This window comes from Mobula birostris, chromosome 11 (assembly GCF_030028105.1).
Source record: "Mobula birostris isolate sMobBir1 chromosome 11, sMobBir1.hap1, whole genome shotgun sequence".
NCBI lineage: Eukaryota > Metazoa > Chordata > Chondrichthyes > Myliobatiformes > Myliobatidae > Mobula > Mobula birostris.
The window spans coordinates 26,511,620-26,533,446 of record NC_092380.1 but is presented as its reverse complement, the minus strand read 5'-3'; the positions used below and the strand labels follow the sequence as shown (position 1 = coordinate 26,533,446).

Genomic DNA, 21,827 nt, shown 5'->3' with positions numbered 1-21,827 from the left:
TCAGCCATTTCCACCCTGGGAGAAAGTCTCTGCTGTACACTCCGTGCAATGCATTGACTCTGTTTGGGTGTGGGCCGAGCTTTTTCATCCTGTGACCTCCATCCCAGCCCTGTGCCATTCCAACTCTCCAGCCATTGCTCACCCAACAAGTCCAGCCTAGCTCTGGCAAAAGGAAGCAGTTTCTCCTGCCATAAATACTGCCCAATATGCTCAGAACTCCCAGCGTTTCCTTACACTATGTCCATCCTCACAGTGCATCACCTCACTGTGATGCTGAGAAGCCTAATACTCTCCAATCCCAGTGCAGAGAAAGGCTAAATGACCCGCTTAGTCCCCGCTGGCCATAATGTCTCTCTGTGCTAATCCTGTTTACTGCATTAGACCTGTATCCTTCTAAGCCTTTCCTATCCAAGTGTCTTTTAAACATTTACTGTACACCTCCACAGCATCTCCTTCTAGATCACCACACCCTCTATGTGAAAAAATAACCCTTAAAATCTGATTCCCAACTGGCAACAAATCTCCAACACATCCTTTTTGATCTTCTTTCTCCTGAAATTATTTGCCATGGAGATCAACTATTAGTTATTTCTCAGAGAGCCCAACACATTTCAGAGGACTAGAATATAAAATTCTAGAATATATCATTTTGGTAGGTCAAATATGATGGCAGAACATAGCATTAATGGTAAGACTCTTGGCAGTGTGGAGGATCAGAGGGATCTTGGGGTCCAAGTCCACAGGACACTCAAAGCTGCTGCGTGGGTTGACTCTGTGGCTAAGGAGCTGAGAGGTAATGTTACAGCTATATAGACCTGGTCAGACCCCACCTGGAGTACTGTGTTCAAGGATGTAATGCTGCTTTATAAAGTATTGGTCACACCACACTTAGAGTACTGTGAGCAGTTTTGGGCCCCTTATCTAAGAAAAGATGTGCTGGCATTGGAGAGGTCTGGAAGAATTTCATGAAAATTATTCCAGGAATGAAAGGATTAATGTATGTGGAGATTTTGATGGCTCTGGGCCTGTACTCGCAGGAGTTTAGAAGAATGAAGGGGGATCTCATTGAAACCTATAGAATATTGAAAGGCAAACAACAGGAATTCTGCAGATGCTGGAAATTCAAGCAACACACATCAAAGTTGCTGGTGAACGCAGCAGGCCAGGCAGCATCTGTAGGAAGAGGTGCAGTCGACGTTTCAGGCCGAGACCCTTCGTCAGGACTAACTGAAGGAAGAGTGAGTAAGGGATTTGAAAGTTGGAGGGGGAGGGGGAGATCCAAAATGATAGGAGAAGACAGGAGGGGGAGGGATAGAGCCAAGAGCTGGACAGGTGATAGGCAAAAGGGGATACGAGAGGATCATGGGACAGGAGGTCCGGGAAGAAAGACAAGTGGGGGGGGGCACCCAGAGGATGGGCAAGAGGTATATTCAGAGGGACAGAGGGAGAAAAAGGAGAGTGAGAGAAGGAATGTGTGCATAAAAATGAGTAGCAGATGGGGTACGAGGGGGAGGTGGGGCCTTAGCGGAAGTTAGAGAAGTCGATGTTCATGCCATCAGGTTGGAGGCTACCCAGACAGAATATAAGGTGTTGTTCCTCCAACCTGAGTGTGGCTTCATCTTTACAGTAGAGGAGGCCGTGGATGGACATGTCAGAATGGGAATGGGATGTGGAATTAAAATGTGTGGCCACTGGGAGATCCTGCTTTCTCTGGCGGACAGAGCGTAGATGTTCAGCAAAGCCGTCTCCCAGTCTGCGTCGGGTCTCGCCCATATATAAAAGGCCACATCGGGAGCACCGGACGCAGTATATCACCCCAGTCGACTCACAGGTGAAGTGTTGCCTCACCTGGAAGGACTGTTTGGGGCCCTGAATGGTGGTAAGGGAGGAAGTGTAAGGGCATGTGTAGCACTTGTTCCGCTTACACGGATAAGTGCCAGGAGGGAGATCAGTGGGGAGGGATGGGGGGGATGAATGGACAAGGGAGTTGTGTAGGGAGCGATCCCTGCAGAATGCAGAGAGAGCCGGGGAGGGAAAGATGTGCTTAGTGGTGGGATCCCGTTGGAGGTGGCGGAAGTTACGGAGAATAATATGTTGGACCCAGAGGCTGGTGGGGTGGTAGGTGAGGACCAGGGGAACCCTATTCCTAGTGGGGTGACGAGAGGATGGAGTGAGAGCAGATGTACGTGAAATGGGGGAGATGTGTTTAAGAGAAGAGTTGATAGTGGAGGAAGGGAAGCCCCTTTCTTTAAAAAAGGGAGACATCTCCCTCATCCTAGAATGAAAAGCCTCATCCTGAGAGCAGATGCGGTGGAGACGGAGGAATTGCGAGAAGGGGATGGCGTTTTTGCAAGAGACAGGGTGAGAATATTGAAAGGCCTAGATAGAATGGATGTGGAGAGGACAGTTCCAGTCGTGGGGGAGTCTAGGGCCAAAGGGCACAGCCTCAAAATAGAGGGTCATCACTTTAGCATAAATAGGGATGAAGAGGAATACCTTTAACCCCAGGGTGGTGAATCTGTGGAATTCATTGCCACAGACGGCTGTGGAGGCCAAGTCAGTGGGTATTTTTAAAGAGGGGGTTGATAGCTTCTTGATTACTCAGGGTATCAGAGGTTACAGGGAGAAGGCAGGAGAATGGCATTGAGACAGAAAATAAATCAGCTGTGATTGAATGGTGGAGCTGACTTAATGCTGTAATTCTGCTCCTACGTCTTAAGATCTTATGGACATACCTGGTGGACGGGAACCTCTACATCCCAGACATCCACCACTTCATGGCCTGAAGAAGCGGTGCCTGACCCCTGATTTTGTGACCTGGATCAAGAATTTGTCTCATGCTAAAACGTGGTTGTGAAGTAGTGTGGATCCAGTGTCATGAAGTGGAGCTACTGGGGCTTGTTACAGACCAAATCTTAACAACAGTTTTCGGTTTACTAAAGTTTAGTCAGTTTACTAAAGTTCTTTCAAACTGCGTCACACAACAACAGCTGAGGAAACCAAATCAATGTCCACGCTCTGTTCGTTCATGAGAAAGCAGTGTCAAGCTTTCGCAGTGATAATTCCAGGATTATATATCTGCTTACAAATCAAATACTTGTTTAAGGGGCTGTTACACTGCTCCCAGATCTTTGTGCCTACCATGTAGCCACCCCGAGTTATGCTGATCCATCAGCCTACTGATTTCCCTCCTATGCTGTCAAAGCACAGACTCAAATCTTTACCATTTCATGAAGGACAAGTGGTGGAAAAATCTGGAACCCTGCAGGTCTGGAAGCATCGGTGGAAACAGAAGTAGGATTATTGTTTCAGGCTGAACTTCATCCGTCAACAGCCCGGGACATCAAATTAATTAATTCATTTGTTGTTTGATGTTTATTTATTTATTGATTGAGATATGTCGCTGAACTGGCCCTTCCAGCCCTTCGAGCCGTGTTGGCTAGTAACCACTGGTTTAACCTTACCCTAATCACAGGACAATTTACAATGACCAATTAACCTATCAACCAGTTTCCTGTGGACTGTGAGAGGAAACCAGAGCACCCAGAGGAAACCCACGCAGTCATGGGGAGAACAATCCGAAGGGGACCAATATCCTGGCGGGAAGGTTTGCTAAGGCTATTGGGGAGAGTTTAAACTAGAGTTACTGGGGGGTGGGAACCGAACTGAAGTGACGGAGGAAAGGGAGGTTGTCTCACAAATAGAGAAAGTTTGGAGACAGTGTGAGAGGGATATGCAGGTGATAGAGAAAGGACGCGCTCAGTCCGATGGTTTGAGATGTGTCTATTTTAATGCGAGGAGTATCACGAATAAAGTGGATGTGCTTAGAGCGTGGATCAGCACTTGGAGCTATGAGGTTGTGGCCATTACAGAGACTTGGATGGTGCAGGGGCAGGAATGGCTACTTCAAGTGCCATGCTTTAGATATTTCAGAAAGGATAGGGAGGGAGGCAAAAGAGGCGGGGGCGTGGCACTGTTGATCAGAGATAGTCTCACGGCTGCAGAAAAGGAGGAAGTCATGGAGGGGTTGTCTACCAAATCTCTGTGGGTGGAAATTAGGAATAGGAAGGGGTTAATAACTCTACTGCGCGTTTTTTATAGACCACCCAATAGTAACAGGGACATCGAGGAGCAGATAGAGACACAGATTCTGGAAAGGAGTAATAATAACAGGGTTGTTGTGGTGGGAGATTTTAATTTCCCAAATATTGATTGGCATCTCCCTAGAGTGAGGGGTTTAGATGGGGTGGAGTTTGATAGGTGTGTACAGGAAGGTTTCTTGACACAATATGTAGATAAACCTACACGAGGAGAGGCTGTACTTGATCTGGTATTGGGAAATGAACCTGGTCAGGTGTCAGATCTCTCAGTGGGAGAGCATTTTGGAGATAGTGATCACAATTTTATCTCCTTTACCATAGCATTGGAGAGGGATAGCAACAGACAAGTTAGCGAAATGTTTAATTGGAGTAAGGGGAACTATGAGGCTATCAGGCAGGAACTTGGAAGCATAAATTGGAAACAGATGTTCTCAGGGAAACGTACTGAAGAAATGTGGCAAATGTTCAGGGCATATTTGCGTGAGGTTTTTGGTAGGTACGTTCCAATGAGACATGGAAAGAATGGTAGGGTACAAGATCCATGGTGCACAAAAGCTGCTGTAAATCTAGTCAAGGAGAAAAGAAGAGCTTGCAAAAGGTTCAAAAAAACTAGATAATGATAGAGATCTAGAAGATTATAAGGCTAGCAGGAAGGAGCTTAAGAATGAAATTAGGAGAGCCAGAAGGGGCAATGAAAAGGCCTTGGCAGACAGGATTAAGGAAAACCCTAAGGCATTCTACAAGTATATGAAGAGCAAGAGGATAAGACGTGAGAGAATAGGAACAATCAAGTGTGACAATGGAAAAGTGTGTATGGAACTGGAGGAAATAGCAGAGGTACTTAATGAATAATTTGCTTCAGTATTCACTATGGAAAAGGATCTTGGCGATTGTAAGGATGACTTGCAGTGGACTGAAAAGCTTGAGAAAGTAAATATTAAGAAAGAGGATGTGCTGGAGCTTTTGGAAAGCATCAAGAAGTTGGATAAGTCACCGGGACCAGACAGGATGTACCCCAGGCTACTGCGGGAAGCGAGGGAAGAGATTGCTGAGCCTCTGGCAATGATCTTTGAATCATTAATGAGGACAGGAGAGGTTCCGGAGGATTGGAGGGTTGTGGATGTTGTTCCCTTATTCAAGAAAGGGAGTAGGCACAGCCCAGGAAATTATAGGCCAGTGAGTCTTACTTCAGTGGTTGGTAAGTTGATGGAGAAGATTCTGAGAGGCAGGATTTATGAACATTTGGAGAGGCATAATATGGTTAGGAATAGTGAGCTTGGCTTTGTCAAAGGCAAGTTGTGCCCTACAAGGCTGACAGAATTTTTTGGGGATGTGACTAAACACATTGATGAAGGTAGAGCCGTAGATGTAGTGTATATGGATTTTAGCAAGGCATTTGATAAGACACCCCATGCAAGGCTTATTGAGAAAGTAAGGAGGCATGGGATCCAAGGGGGCATTGCTTTATGGATCCAGAACTGGCTTGCCCACAGAAGGCAAAGTGTGGTTGTAGACGGATCATATTCTGCATGGAGGCCGGTGACCAGTGGTGTGCCTCAGGGATCTGTTCTGGGACCCCTACTCTTTGTGATTTTTATAAATGACCTGAATGAGGAAGTGGAGGGATGGTTTAGTAAATTTGCTGATGACACAAAGGTTGGGGGTATTGTGGATAGTGTGGAGGGCTGTCAGAGGTTGCAGCAGGACACTGATAGGATACAAAACTGGGCTGAAAAGTGGCAGATGGAGTTCAACCCAGGTAAGTGTGAGGTGGTTCATTTTGGTAGGTCAAATATGATGGCAGATTATGGTATTAATGGTAAGACTCTTGGCAGTGTGGAGGATCAGAGGGATCTTGGGGTCCGAGTCCATAGGACACTCAAAGCTGCTATGCAGGTTAACACTGTGGTTAAGAAGGCATACGGTGCATTGGCCTTCATCAATCATGGGATTGAATTTAAGAGCCAAGAGGTAATGTTACAGGTATATAGGACTCTGGTCAGACCCCACTTGGAGTATTGTGCTCAATTCTGGTCGCCTCACTATAGGAAGGACGTGGAAACCATAGAAAGGGTGTAGAGGAGATTTACAAGGATATTGCCTGGATTGGGAACATGCCTTATGAGAATAGGTTGAGTGAACTCAGCCTTTTCTCCTTGGAGTGACGGAGGATGAGAGGTGACCTGATAGAGGTGTAGAAGATAATGAGAAGCATTGATCGTGTGGATAGTCAGAGGCTTTCCCCAGGGCTGAAATAGCTAGCACGAGAGGGCATAATTTTAAGGTGCTTGGAAGTAGGTACAGAGGAGATATCAGGGGTAAGTTTTTTACACAGAGTGGTGAGTGCGTGGAATGGGCTGCTGGCAGCGGTGGTGGAGGCGGAAGCGATAGGGTCTTTTAAGCGGCTCCTGGATGGCTACATGGAGCTTAGAAAAATAGAGGGCTATGGGTAAAGCCTAGGTAGTTCTAAGGTAGGGACATGTTCGGCACAGCTTTGTGGGCTGAAGGGCCTGTATTGTGCTGTATGTTTTCTATATTTCTATGTAACATACGAACTCCTTACAGACAGAGGCAGGGATTGAACCTAGGTTGTTAGTACTGTAAAGTGTAGTGCTAACCACAGTGCAAGTAGCCCCTCTTCCACTGTAGATGCTGCCTGGCTAACTGGGTATACAGTATACAGCATTTTCTAATGTTGCTTAAGATTTCTATTATTTGCAACTATTATTGATTTTCATCTGTTTATGATGGATTGGTCTACCTCTAAACCCGGTGGACATGTCTATAAATGCACCTAATGTCTTCAGTAACGTCTGTATTTATGATGATTGCTAATAATTTGTTCTGAAAGCTCTCTATTACAGGAGAAAGCTTCTGCCTGAATTTTTCAAGTTGAAAACTTCTCATTCCCAATTTGTTGTACTTTCCTACAGTTTTGATTAATGTAGAATATTTATTATACTTTAGAAATATCAACATCTGCTCCTTACCACAACAATTTTCATTTGTATAGCACCTTTAACACTGTCGTAAAGTCCCATGGCATTCCGCAGATTTGTAACAGTCTGCTTGAGGATTTGTCCTGACGAAGGGTCTCGGCCTGAAACGTCGACTGCACCTCTTCCTACAGATGCTGCCTGGCCTGCTGTGTTCACCAGCAACTTTGATGTGTGTTGCTTGCATTTCCAGCATCTGCAGAATTCCTGTTGTTTGTGCTTGAGGATTTGTTGAGGGAGATGAGTGTAAGGTTGGTTAGAGATGTAGAAGGGCTTAAGGAAGGAATTGCAGAGTTTAAGACCCTAGGAGGTGAAGGTTCAATGAGGAGTGAGTAAGTTTGAGGCTGAGTGAGAGGCAGAATTCAAAGAGTGCAGATCTCTCAGTGGGTTTAGGGACTGGCAGAGATGGCAAGGATTTGGCAGGATCTGAAATCAAGGGCAAAATGTTTAAATGATGGCAAGCCTCAATGGGGCAGGAGGTTTAGGATATCCTCAGATCTACAGAGACCAGGACAAGGGAGATTAGCCAATATCACATGGGATGGGTAGTTTGGAGCAATCAAGGCCAAGCAGAGGAAAGGCTGAAGCAGGGGTAACACTGGACGATGCTACAGAAGAGGAAATAGGCTGTTCACAACAGTTCTCTGGTTACTTCTTAGCACCTTTGCTTGCTGTTGAGGCTGACTCTGTCTGACCTGTACCATGATGAACATCCAATAAAGCAGCCTTCTGGGCAACATCATCTCCAGATCCGACAAAATCCATGATCTATTGACAACAAAACATTATACTGTAATTTATCACTGGCATGTATGGAGTCATCTAGAATCCATTTAGAAGATTGGAATTTCCCCATTCCAACGGGCCGCATGTCTTTAAACCAATTCTAGTCATCTAACCTTAAGCAACCTGTGAAAGTCCTGGAAAGCACAGCAAAGATTCATTGTAGCGAATCCAGGGGTGGATGATTTCACCTGGAGGTTTTGCTGGGGAGGTGGGACTATTCCCTTTAGGACAGAGGCTGAGAGGATATACGGTAGAGATGAGGAAGGTCAGGGCAGGTTTGGACAGGATAAAGGTGGTTAATGTGTTCCCAGTGATGAATAGAATGAACAGAATTGATGGCTTTAGAGCCAAGTCTGCGGACAGTACAAAGATAGGTGGAGGGGCAAGGCAGTGCTGAGGAAGCAAGGAGTTTGCAGAAGGACTTAGACAGATTGGGAGAATGGACAAAGAAGTAGCAGATAAAATATATTGTAGGGAAGTGTGTGGTCATACACTTTGGTAGAAGGTGTAAGGTGTGGACTATTTTCTAAATGGGAAGCAAATTCAGAAATCAAAGGGACTTGGGAGTCATACAGGATTCTCTCAGGGTTAACTTGCAGGTGAAGTTGATGGTGAGGAAGGCAATTGCAAGGTTAGCATTCATTTCAAGAGGACTAGAATATAAAGCAAGGAGGTACTCTAAAGCTAAGGCAGTTATGGGTCCCTAACTGAGAAAGGATGTGCTGGCATTGGACGGGGCCTAGAGGAGATTCATGAGGATGATCCCAGGAATGAAAGGGTTAACATATGAGGAGCATTGGATGGCTTTGGGTCTGTACTTAATGGAGTTTAGAAGAATGAGGGGGCATCTCATTGAAACCTATCAAATATTGAGAAGCCAAGATACCATGGACATGGTAAGGATATTTTCTATAGTGAGGCAGTCTAGGACCAGAGGGCACTACCTGAGAATACAAGGATGTTACTTTAGAACAGAAATGCGGAAGAATTTCTTTAGCCAGAGGGTGGTGAATCTGTAGAATTCATTGCCACAGGTGGCTGTGGAGGCTTTATCATTGGGTATATTTGAAGCGGAGGTTGATAGGTTGCTGATTAGTCAGGGCATCAAAGGTTATGGGGAGAAGGCAAGAGAATGGGGCTGAGTGGGATAATAAATCAGCATGATCAAATGCTGGAGCAGATTCGACAGGCCGAATGGCCTAATTCAGCTCCTATGCCTTCTACTCTTATGGTCTAATGGATGGTTCAACAATCAGTGAACACAGATATAAAGTGGTAAAGAGGAATGTGAGGAATGTCTGGCAGAGAATGGTTTTGATCAAAAATTTTCATAAAGTACTGGCAGCATCTATGGAGGTCAATAAATGTTTCAAGCTGAGACACTCCCTCAGAACTCCTTCTGATTAGAAATAAGACCGAAATCCCCTCTCTCATCCACGATGAAAACATTGCACGTTAACTAACTTGAGAAAAGTAGTGTCCCAGGCGTTAGAGTTCTGGAAATGTTAACTCTCACCATGGCAGAGGATCAGGGATAACAACAGTCATGGGCCGTGGGGCATCCTAACCCTGATTTAGCACCTGTAACCTCAGTGTTGACCTCAGCACCACCTTTCTGCCTGAGTACCAACACTTTAAGTACCTTTACAATCCAAAACCTGTCTTTCAACAATGGTATTCCCTGCTTTCTAGTTCCAAGGATCCACAGCTCATTGAGATAAAAAAAATTCCTCCTCATCTCCATCATAACTAGCCAGCCATTTATCCTGAGTGATATCTAGAACCCATTGTACTTATAAGATGTGCAAGAAAGAGGAGGTGCTTAAACCTGGAGGAACTCAGAAGATCAGGCAGCATCTGTGGAGGGAAATGTACAGTCAATCTTTGCCCTCATCTGAACGTTCCTTTGAGAAGCTAAATAATCAAGTGGTATCTTAAACTTGGGATGTTTCTGCCACTCTGTCACTCTTGAGTGTATGGGAGTGGGAAGCAAACAGGGGTATCTATAGACCAAACAAAAATGTATTTTACATTGTCATTCAGAGAGCCAAACAGCATAGGAGTAGGCCCTTTGGTCCATCATATCTGACCATCAACCACCCACTTTATACTAGTCCAACACTGACACCAATTACTCTCCCCTTGGTCCCAGATTCCACCCCTCACATCCACATCCGGGGGCAATTTACAATGAATCTACCAAGTTTCATGTGGGGGAGCATCAGGCACGAACACGTACAGACACAGGGAGAGGATGCAAACTCCAGGCAGGAGTCCAGGTTGAACCTCCACTTCTGGATCTGTGAAGCAGTGTCCCTGTCAGCTGAGCCGAGGTGCCACCTTCATCCACCAGAGTGAGAGTTCACCCTTGATGTTATACGGCACAGAAACAGCTCCTCCCGCCCATCACGCCATGCTAATCATCAAGTGCCTATCCATGCAAATTCCACTTACTCTGGCAATTTAAGTGTTAATATAGATACTTCTTAAAAACTGTGACAGCCTATGACTCAAACAGTATGTTCCAAAAGCCTGTACATTTAAACGCCTACATGTCCACTGTCTGAAGCTTAATAACTTACACTGCAGTATCCTTTAGTTTAATTAATTCAGATTGTTTAATTGGGTTCAAAGAGAGACCAAAACCTTGTCATGGCTTTGAGGCTTGCTTGCCTCAATGACCTCGAGAGCTACGTTGACTGGGGTCAGGGCTTTATACAGTCAGATTTGTACGGCCAGATTTTGGAACAGCTTCTTTCCAACTGTGATAAGACTGCTGAACGGATCCTGACCCGGATCTGGGCCATACCCTCCAAATATACGGACCTGCCTCTCGGTTTTTTTGCACTATCTTACTTTCCCTTTTCTATTTTCTATTTATGATTTATAATTTAAATTTTTAATATTTACTATTGATTTGTACTCTATGGAGCATGAAGAGCAGAATCAAATATTGCTGTGATGATTGTACGCTCTAGTATCAATTGTTTGGCGACAATAAAGTACAAAGTATAAAGTATACTTTGGCTTTTGGTAGGATCACCCATGCCGAACAGGTCAAAGGGTAGAGGACAGACTAAGAGTTGTCCCGTGGTCCTCCAGGTTCAGCTCAGGACTAACAACCCTGACTGGTAAAACAGCAGTGAAGAATCCTTCTACATCTGTAAGCGATGGTATTCCTGAGTCTCCATCCAGGACTTACACGGCTGCCAAGACCAGACAGAAATGGAGGCCCTTCACTACCGCCCTAAACATCAGTGGCATATAGGCAGTAAGAAAGAGACCAAAATTAGTAGCTGACTTCAGGAGAACAATGGTAAAAATCAGACAGAAAATGATTGTCCCTTGAACAATGTGGTGAACCCAACACTGTTGTGAGGATTAATTGGGACAAATGCAACAACATTGGGATAAACACACCGGGAAGAAAGGAATTGCAGGAATGAGGATGGGCTGGTGATGAGGATGTTCGTGTCAAGCATAAATATTGCTCTGGTCAGGACGAGCCCATGTACTCTTATTTTTGCTTAGCTGTTTGAACCTCTGCCTCAGAGTTCCAGAGACATGAGTTCTTATTCCTGACCTCACTGGCCATGTGGAGCTTGTACATTCTTTCTGTGGACTGCCTCTGGATGGTCTGATTTCCTCCCTTATCCCAAAAACATGGACTAACTGGCTGCAGTAAAGTTGCCCTAGTGTGTAGGTAGAAGCTGGGGAGAACGAGGGGATTATACATTGGGCAATGTAAGTGGATACTTGAAGGTCAACTTCTTGAAATCTGTACTAGATGTACTTTGCTTCTCGTACACATGACATGATGGTGTAAATGTTTCAATCCTAGAAATGGTCACAAGAAGAGTTGGGAGATATTTCAAGAGTTAGATGTTACACATTTTTAATTGTACCCATCCTAATCTGTCCCAGTATGTGAGTTTTATTTCAAACAGTGCTTCTGGTTTAAACCCTTTGTCTATTGGTTAACAATCTATGAACCCTCTGGCTCAAAGATCCATTTGTTTCCTCATACCATTTTTTGGTGGTTTGTGTGCTGTCAAGATGTGTATTCAACATGCAGATTAACCTGAGAACTGTTTCCATTGAGTGAGACTTCCTTTAACTTTTAGTTCATAATTTAACTCCAGACCACCTTTTAGCAAGACTAGAACCATGCTCTTGCTGAGCTTCATTAGTCCAAAATATTGGTCTCCCAGCCAATATTTCTAAAATTAGATTATCTGATCAGTGTCACTTTGCCTGTTGCGGTAGCTTGCTACGCACAAATTAGCCAGTGTTTACTTCATTGGGGATGAAGCGCTTTCATGTTGTAAGCATTGACATGAAAAAAACAAGTTATTTTCAGTCTTAGACATTGATGTTTCAAGGTTTGGCAGCTCCAAGTTATTACAAAAAGATATTAGCTTCTGTTTGGCTCAGTATCCAATAAGGCAATTTCTAAAGACTGACTCGTACCCTAACTCATGGTAGAAGAACTTATGGACTGTGTGCGATAATTTTTACAAAGGTTTATATACTGTGGTCCCAGCAAAAAAATGACCCAGTCCCACCCATGAAGGGAACATCACACTTTGGTTACCGCTGGAGATGGCTATATGATGAACTGAGACTGAGGGTTTGGGGCTCCTCCAGGGAATCCGCTCTATGAACTCAAGTTAGTTTGGAATTTTGTTGCTCACTTTTGTCGTTTGCATGATTTGTGTTATTTTTCTGCAAAATTGGGTTCTTTCAGGTTTTTTGCTTTGGGGCTGTTTGTAAGCAGACAAATCTCAAGGTTGTATAATTTACACATTTTTTGATAATAAATGTATTTTGAATCTTTTGAGATACAGTGGCTAAATTAGTAACAACTAATCCAGAATCCAAGGCTGCTGAATAGAAATCTCATTATAGAAGACCAGGAGAAATCCAAATAGGAATTGACTGTTTATACCATCAAACCCACTCTGACACTAAATGGGATCTCTGGTATCAAATCCACTTAACACACAGTTAGGGTAAGTCAGGGTTTGTCATTACTCTTGCCATCAATGGAGGGCTATGTGGGAGGGAAGGGTTAGATTGATCTTAGAGCAGGTTAAAGGGTCAGCACAACATCATGGGCTGAAGGGCCTGTACTGTTCTATGTTCTTTCATAAGCACTGTTCAAATCCTTGTACTCAAATCTCAGTATGGCCTTGTTTACTCCCAAAGTGTGCTTTCTTCCTCTGGACTAGCAGCCCATAAAATCCCTGTAGTCCACCAGTTCTGGCTCTTCCCTTACTTCCTCACCTCACCATTGGTGGCCTTCCCTTCAACAATCCAGTGACAGACGTCAGGAATTTCATCTCTAAAATGTTCCACTTCTCTGACTTCCTTAAGAACCCCATTCCACTTCGCCTCATATCTCCCAAAGGTATCTGACTTTCTGTTTAATGGAAGTCCAATGATTCATTTCAGCATGGTCACAGCTCTGGGCACGGACAACTTTGGAGGACACCACCAGCCTTAAGTACTGCTACAGTCCACACCACTACTGAAGCCCCTTCCCTGCTTTCGTGAACATAATTCTCCCACTGCACAGCTCTGCAAAAGTGTTGCAAAGGGATGCAAATTCAGCCACCTCCATCATGTGCCCCAGCCTCTCCAGCACTGCGGACATCTTTGAAAGGTGATGCATCCATCATTAAGGACCCCTATCACCCAGGACATGTCTACTTCTAATTGCTACCATCAGGAGGAGGTACAAGATCCTGAAGACACAAACTCAATGATTCAAGCACAGCTTCTTCCCCTCTGCCATCAGATTTCAAAGTGGAAAACGAACCAGCACACGAATACTACCTCCCTATTTAATTTATATATACATATAAAATTTACAGTTTGGTTTTCTGCATTGCACTGTGCTGTCACAAAAAAAAAACAAATTTCATGATGTAAGTCAATGATTTTAACAGATTCTGATTCTAATTCTGATTGTAGAAACCTGCCCCTATTGTCTCAAAAGCTTCAAAAAATTGTGTTTAGCTACAGGTTGACTGAACAGTTTTAACAATTGAAAAAGTTACTGCACATTTATATAATTTTATTGCTCCTGTTTTAGTCTGTGAAGTTCAGGAACTAGGAAATGGAACCAGAGAATGGAGGTAATGAAGATGACAAACAAGGCTTTATAAGGTTCTATAAGGGCCGGGGCTTTACAAGGCATTGGTCAGACAACATCTGTAGTATAATGAAAAGGTTTGGACCCTTACCTAAGAAAGAATTTGCTGCCATTGGAGGGGGTCCAGAGGAAGTTCACGAGAATGATCCAGGAATGAAAGGGTTAATGTATGAGAAGTGTTTGATAGCTCTGGATCTGTGCTCACTGGAATTTAGAAGAATGAGGGGTGTACTCATTGAAACCTACCAAGTATTTTAAGGCCTAGACAGAGTAGATGCTGAGAGGATGTTTCCCATAGTGGGGGAGTCGAGGACCGAATCTTCAGAACAGAGATGAGGAGGAATTTCTTTAGCCAGAGGGTGGTGAATCTGTGGAATTCATTCCCACAGATGGTTATGGAGACCAAGTCTTTGGGTAACAGTAAAGTGGGAAATTGATAGTTTATTGATTAGTAAAGGTGTCAAAGGTTACGGGGTATAGGCAGGAGAATGGAATGGAGAGGAAAAATAAACCAGTCATGATTGAACGGTAGCGTAATCTCGAAGGGCGAATGGCTTAATTCTGCTCCTATGTCCTCATGGTCTTTAGGTCACGGAATCATAGGAATTTGCAACACAGAAGTCCACTCAATCCTTTGACTTTATATCTGCCAAAATAGGTCTTTAGTTTAATCCCACTTTCCAGCTCTCTGTCCATAGCCCTGCAGCTTACAGTTCCTCAGGGTACTTTATAACTGTGGGGGGAGGCTCCAACATCCCCTCAGCACTGAGTTCCAAACCCTCATCTCTCACGGTGTGAAATCCTTCTACCAATTAATTTAAATCCATGCCATTTAAGCACTGACTGTCTGACTGAGGTCCTTCTGACTGCCTAAGCTTTTAATGATTTTGTACAATTTAGTTGAATCTCCATTGTAACAAGGGATTCTTTTTTTTTAAATTTAGAGCCACAGCTCTGCAACAGGCCTGTCCAGCCCAATGAACTCAAGCTGCCCAATTACACCCGTGTCCAATTAACCTCCTAACCTGCGCGTCTCTGGAATGTGGGAGGAAATTGGAGTGCCCGAGGGACACTCGTATGATCACAGGGAGAACGTGCAAACTCCTTTCCAACAGTGGTGGGAATTGAACCCTCGACGCTGGGGCTGTAATAACATTACAGTAGCCACTGTGCTACCACGCCATCCTATACGCCTAGCTAACTTGGTCTCTCCTCATAATCATAACTCTCCAGCCCTGGAAACAGTTTTATTGATCTGCTCAGGACCCTCCCTGTCCGACGCAGCACAGAGGGGTGTCTGCTGTTCCCAATCCTTTATGAAGGATTCACTGAAACGGTCTGCTGGAGGAAATCAGCGAGTCGGGCAGCATCTCAGGGGGAGCAGATTCCAACACCTGCAGTCTCTCGAATCCCATTCCCTCCCTTTCTCCTTTCAACAATAATATTAATGGTAAGACTCCTGGCAGGGTGGAGGAACAGCAAGATCTTGGGGTCCGTGTCCATAGGACACTCAAAGCTGCTGCATAGGTCGACAGAGTTGTTAAGAAGGAGTATGGTGTGTTGGCTTTCATCAACTGTGGGATTAAGTTCAAGAGCAGTGAGGTAATGTTACAGTTATATAAGACCTTAGTTAAACTGCACTTAGAGTACTTTGTTCAGTTCTGGTCACCTCACTACAGGAAGGATTTGCGTACTATAGAGAGAGAGTGCAGAGGAGATTTACAAGGATGTTGCCTTATGAGAATAGGTTCAGTGAACTTGGCCTTGGAGTGACGGAGGATGAGAGGTGACCTGACAGAGGTGTATAAGGTGATGAGAAGCATTGATCTGGTGGGTAGCCAGAGATTTTTTTCCCCAGGGCTGAAATGGCTAACATGAGGGGGCATAGTTTTAAGGTGCTTGGAAGTAGGTATAGAGGGGATGTTAGAGGTAAGTCTTTTTTTTTTACACAGAGAGTGGTGGGTGTGTGGAATGCACTGCCAGCAAGGGTGCTAGAGGCGGATAAAATAGGGTCTATTAAGAGACTCTTAGATAGGTACATAGAGCTTAGAAAAATAGAGGTCTATGCCGTAGGGAAATTCTAGGCAGCTTCTAGAGTAGGTTACACAGTCGACAAAACATTGTGGGCCGAAGGGCCTGTAATGTGCCCTAGATTTTCTATGTTTCTAACATCCCTTGTTGGAATATTTAGCCCTTTAAATCAGCTTTGACTTTTGATTCCACTGGCAACAACCCTCTATATGGGACAAGGCCCATGTCGCCCTTCATATACTTTCAAGGTTGAGAGTTTGGTTGTGGTTATGGAGACTAGGCAGCTAAATGGAACTGAGAACAAGGATTGGAACACCACAGCATTAGCAGGTGATGGGACATACGCAATCCCAACAAAAGCCTTGTTGGTCACCCTAGCCACTCCCTATCCGACCACCTTTTTACCTGTGCACTGATGAAACCATTACATATTAAGATACAGTGACTGGTGGCTAATTGTATGTACTAATAATTCAGGGATCTAGACTAATGATGGGGTGTGGGAGGAGACAGGACATCAAATATTAGCAAGTAGAACATGGGAAATAGGATGAGCCCAGGGGTACTTTCACCTACTCTATTGTTCATTAAGACCTGGGTTGACCTAGTCATTGTCTTGCCTGCCTGGTTCTCACAACCTTCAGTCTCCAGTGGTCCAAAAGTCTATCTCAGAATTAAGTATGCATTACGTTTACAACTGACTAAAGTTGAGATTACCAAAAATTCATAAGACCCTGACAGAAGAAGTTCCTCTTCATCTCAATCTGCAATAGACGTCCCTTTACCCTAAAACTATTCCCTCTAGTTCCAGATACAGGGAGACCATCTATTTGGTGTCTGCCTTGTCAAACCCCTCAAACCTTCTATATTTCAGGAAGATCAACTGTTTTTCTTATCTCCTGTAACTATACTCTGCATAATCATATGTCAACGCCTTCATTCCAGAATGGATTGAACTGCCTCCAAGGTAGATATACCTTTTCTTGAATGTGTCCAGAATTGTGCAGATCCTTACTGAAATAATTAACAGTTGTAAAAAGATTTCCCTACTTTTGAACTAATTACAGTAAAGACCAAAAGAGGGTGGCACAATACCACAGCAGGTACAGCTGGTGCCTTACAGATTCAGTACTGTCTATGTGGAGTTTGCACATTCAGCCTGCGACTGCTGGGGTTTCCCCTGTACACATCTCAAAGATGGACTGGTAGGCTAATTGACAACTGCGAATTATCCTGATGTGGATATGTGCTAGAATCTGGTGTTGTTAATGAGAATGAGGAAAGAATAAATTACAAGGAATACCAATGGCAAATGGGATTGCTTTGTGGGCTGACACAAGCATGACGGGCAAAAGTTGTCTCTTTCTGTGTCAATAGCAAAATTGGAAAAATTTCGATATGATCTCCTAATACCGACTTCAATGTGAAGGTACACGGATCTAAACACTAATTCTCCTTCGTCTTCCACTGTTTAAATAAAATTCTACTGTGAAAACTTACTCAAGCTTGTTAGTAAGCAAGAACATCAGCAGCCTCAGTGACAGTGACCATGTCTTGCACACTGGCTATCCACCCTGTTGGTGTGGTCTTTCATTGACTCTACTATGGTTACTAGATTTATTGAGGATGCCTGCAAGAAAATGAATCTCAGTGTTGTATATGGTGACATATATGTACTTTGATAATAATTATACTTTAAACTTGGGATGGGAGTAATAATCTAGTCTCATTCAACAGTGGCAGGTAGAAATAAATTGCTTACTTAAGACATAGGAAAGGGATTTATGGGAAAGTAAGAACTTAAATGAACACAACTATCATAAACATAAGAGATTCGGTAGATGCTGAGAATCTATATACAAAATTCTGGAGGCACTCTGCAGGTCTGATAGAGGGATGGTCAAAAGATTGGGTGGGGGAAGACCCTATATCAGGACTGAGAGGGTAGAGGGAGGATAGCTGGTAGAAAGAGGTGAGAGAGATGGGGGAAGACATTAGGAGGTAGGTGACAAGACAAACCAGAGATGCGGGGGTGGTGTTGGTGGGCAGATGGAGCCAGGTGAGCAAGGGGAGTTTAGCAACAGAGGCTGGTGAGTGATGGGGGAATCAAATTTAGATGTTAGTTGGCAGAGCGATGGGGGGTGCTGCTAGGAAATAAAGACTGGCTAGCACATCAGGAAAATCTCCACATTCCTGATAGAGGTAGGACTATGGGATCCTTTACGCTCAGCTGAGAGAGAAGCATAATGTCTCATTCAGTAGGCGGTACACCCCCAGTGCTAGCCAAAGGCAGAGGACAGGATGCTACCTCTGAACTCCGGCTGATACATTTGCATTCTAATGCACAGTAACTTGTAACAAGACAGGCAATGCAAGCTGCACCCACAAAAACATCTGGCTGCATGTGGCTTTTGGGGAATTGCTAACATCACAATGGTGTACAGGGGCCGAACCATCTCAAACAGAGCCAACACCAAAGAGTCTCACATTCCACTGATGCCAGCTAGAGGGTAGAACTCTTGCTATTAACAACCCTGCCAAGCCCTCCTTTATTCCAGATAAATAAATATCAGCAAATACCCATGCATTTTGTTTGCTTTAAAAAATTGTAATAAATAAAACTGTGAGGAACAACTGTTTCAGATTTCCATACAGATTGTTATCCCAGCCTGAGTCTTCCTACCTTGAGAAATATTGACACCAACAGCTCCCCTTCCTAAATCGAGACACAGTCCGAATGTTCTTCTCTGAACTTTTACAAGTTTGTTCCGTCTTTCCTTAAGCACGGGTTATCTGGCTGCAGATTAGTGGACAAGGCAATCCCACCCCCACCCACCATCTCCACCCTCCCCCAATCCCAGTGCAGTGCTGGAGGTAAATGAACAACTCCAAGTTAAGTATAGTTTAAGTTAGATGCACTTGTCTCCTGGTAAGCGACTTTAAACCAAGTCAGACTTGAGTGACCAAGGACTTGCTGTTCGGTGAGCTGGTGGATTCATGGTGTCCACTGTCAGTAGGGCAGAAACCATCCAACATGTCATTTTGTAGGGGTCTGCAGAATTTGTCCATAAGGTCTTCTTCCAGCTCTGTACTTTTTCCAGTCAACGACTGGGCTTTCGAGCTCGGAGGCAGGTAAGGGCAGGTCGTCACGTGTGAGTATTGGGTCTGATCCTCACTTTCAATCTCCCTGTGGTAAAAGTAGCTGAAATTGGAGACAATCACAGGGACGGGTAACGAGATGGTGAGCACACCAGCAATGGCACAGAGGGATCCCACAATCTTACCTCCAAGAGTCATGGGAGACATGTCGCCGTATCCCACCGTGGTCATTGTGACAACAGCCCACCAGAAAGCTTCAGGGATACTTGTGAAGTTTGTATCCTCATCCTCGGACTCAGCAAAGTAGACAGCGCTGGAGAACAGAATTACCCCAATGAAGAGGAAGAAGATCAAAAGGCCCAATTCCCTCATACTTGCTTTCAGAGTTTGCCCCAGGATCTGCAAACCCTTGGAGTGCCTGGAGAGCTTAAAGATTCTGAAGACCCTGACCAGACGAATAACCCTGAGGATGGCGAGGGACATGGCAGGTTGTGCCACCCCTCGCTGCCTGGCAAATTCAGTGCCCAGGGCCACAAAGTAGGGAATGATGGCCACAAAGTCGATGACATTCATGATGTTCTTGAAGAAGCTGGGCTTGCTGGGGCAGACAATGAACCTCAGGAAGAGCTCAAAGGAGAACCAACAGATGCACATGGTCTCCACCACGAAGAAGGGGTCCTGGAAGGAGCTATTCAGAAACTCTGAGTGGGAGCTGTTCCCCCGCAGGGAGTGCACAGGCAAAGTAGGATCCTGCTCATCCCTGAATTCAGGTAAGGTCTCTAAGCAGAAGACCACAATGGAGATGAGAATCACCAGCACGGAAATGATCGCCACCACTTTGGCCGGGGAGGAGCTCTCGGGGTACTCGAAGAGCAGCCACAGCTGCCTCTGAAACTCGTTGCTGGGCATCGGCCGTTCCTCCTCCTTGATGAAGCCTTCATCCTCACGAAACCTGGTGACCGCCTCATCTCCCAGCTCGTAGAACCTTAGCTCTTCCATGAAGACCTCCAGCGACACGCTGCTGGGCCTTTTCAACCTTCCCCCGGACTGGTAATAGTAGAGGATGGCGTCGAAACTCGGGCGATTCCTGTCGAAGAAATACTCGTTCCTGAGCGGGTCGAAGTAGCGGATTCTCCTCTGGGGGTCGCCCAGCAGGGTGTCGGGGAACTGGCGCAGAGTCTTGATTTGGGTCTCAAAGCGCAAGCCCGACACATTAATGACTACCCTCTCACAACACTCGTGGTGGTGGCCCAGCTCGTACTCCTTGTCGTAGTTGCAGAGAGGCTTCTCCATGGTGTCCGAGGGAGTGGAGGACTCCGGGGAAACTGTCCGTCCTGCCGCGATCAGAACTGAGGCAGGAGCCGGCCCGCCATGGTGTCAGTCGAAGGTGCAGTCCGCACTAACCAGTACTTTCTACATATTCCGCGCAGACACACACACACACACAGGGGCTCGGGGTTGCCAAACCTACTTGTTTTTTTTTGTAATATTAAACAGTATCGCTTCGCGGCCAGCCCCTCCCTCGGGATCAAGTTCACGTCTTTAGCCAACTCGGCACAGAAATAACCCCGGCAGAAGCCACATCTTTAACACTATCGATACTCGATCGCACCGCCAGCACGAAGCCGGCGGCTGCAGGTAACACAACATCCCCTTCCCCTTGCAGCGCCTGGTGGCCTCGGAGAAACTCCCCACTTCCATCCCATCCCCTCCCTCCGCTGCATCTCACCCACCCCCACCACAACCATTCCCCGGGACTTTTAAGGTATTTTCATGTGGAAATCGTTATTCTGCGCAAAGTTCCGCCTGTTTTTCTCTCGGATTCCACCTCCTGTTAAGTGACCTCTCTGCTATGTGGCAACCTACGTTTGGATCTGGTTTCTTCCTTGCTGTTTATTTCAGTCCCGTCCACCTCTGCGTGCAATCTCCTTCTCATCAGTGCGGTTGCTATTTCTCCTAACGCCGCCATCCCCGAGGCGCGACACGGGAGTGCAGGGGGCAGATCACACCTCACCTGGCCGGGCTCCCTCACCTTCGGCTCACTGGAGACACGGTTTTGTGTGTGACGCGGCCGATTCGCCCCCTGTCGCCGCCCCTCTCGCCATCTGCACATGCCAGACCCATGAGGAAATACCGTCCACCTGCCCCGATGATATCATTCAAACGCGCAGAATTCTTACCGGTTGACGGAGTGGGAGAAGGTGGGGGAATTAGAGGTCATAGATTAAGGGTGAAAAGTGACATATTAAGGAAACCTGAGGTGGGGGGAGTTTCTTCACTCAGAGTCTGGTGCGATTGTGGGACCAACTGCCAGTGGAAATGAAGGGTGGGGGTTCAATTTCAACAATGATGGATGGACTATGGTCGGTGTGGGTCAACGGGACTAGACTGTAAGGCACCGACTAGATGGGCCAAAGGGCCTGTTTCTGTGACTCTGAGGGCCTGGGAGAGAATTAGGAGATGCGCTGAGCTCTCCTCGGACTGGAATGTCTACAACAGAGGTAACTGCCTCAAAATAAGGGGTCTCCACCCAGGTCAGAGATGAGTGCAGAGGAATTCTCTGCCTCGGAGGCCGTGGAGACAGATTTGGATCCAGAGGGAATCAGGGCATGTGGGGTTAGTGCTGAATCGTCGTTCTGAGGTAAAGGGTCACTTACA

At 45.4% G+C, this 21,827-nt stretch overlaps 1 protein-coding gene across 1 annotated transcript; it reads right to left on the bottom strand.

Moving 5' to 3' along the window:
• Positions 1-18,930: 18,930 nt before the first annotated feature.
• LOC140205440 (potassium voltage-gated channel subfamily A member 1-like) lies at positions 18,931-20,668 on the bottom strand. Its single transcript, XM_072273044.1, has one exon. It carries the CDS (start codon positions 20,460-20,462, stop codon positions 19,020-19,022), a length of 1,443 nt encoding a protein of 480 aa, XP_072129145.1. The 5' UTR covers positions 20,463-20,668; the 3' UTR covers positions 18,931-19,019.
• Positions 20,669-21,827: the final 1,159 nt, after the last annotated feature.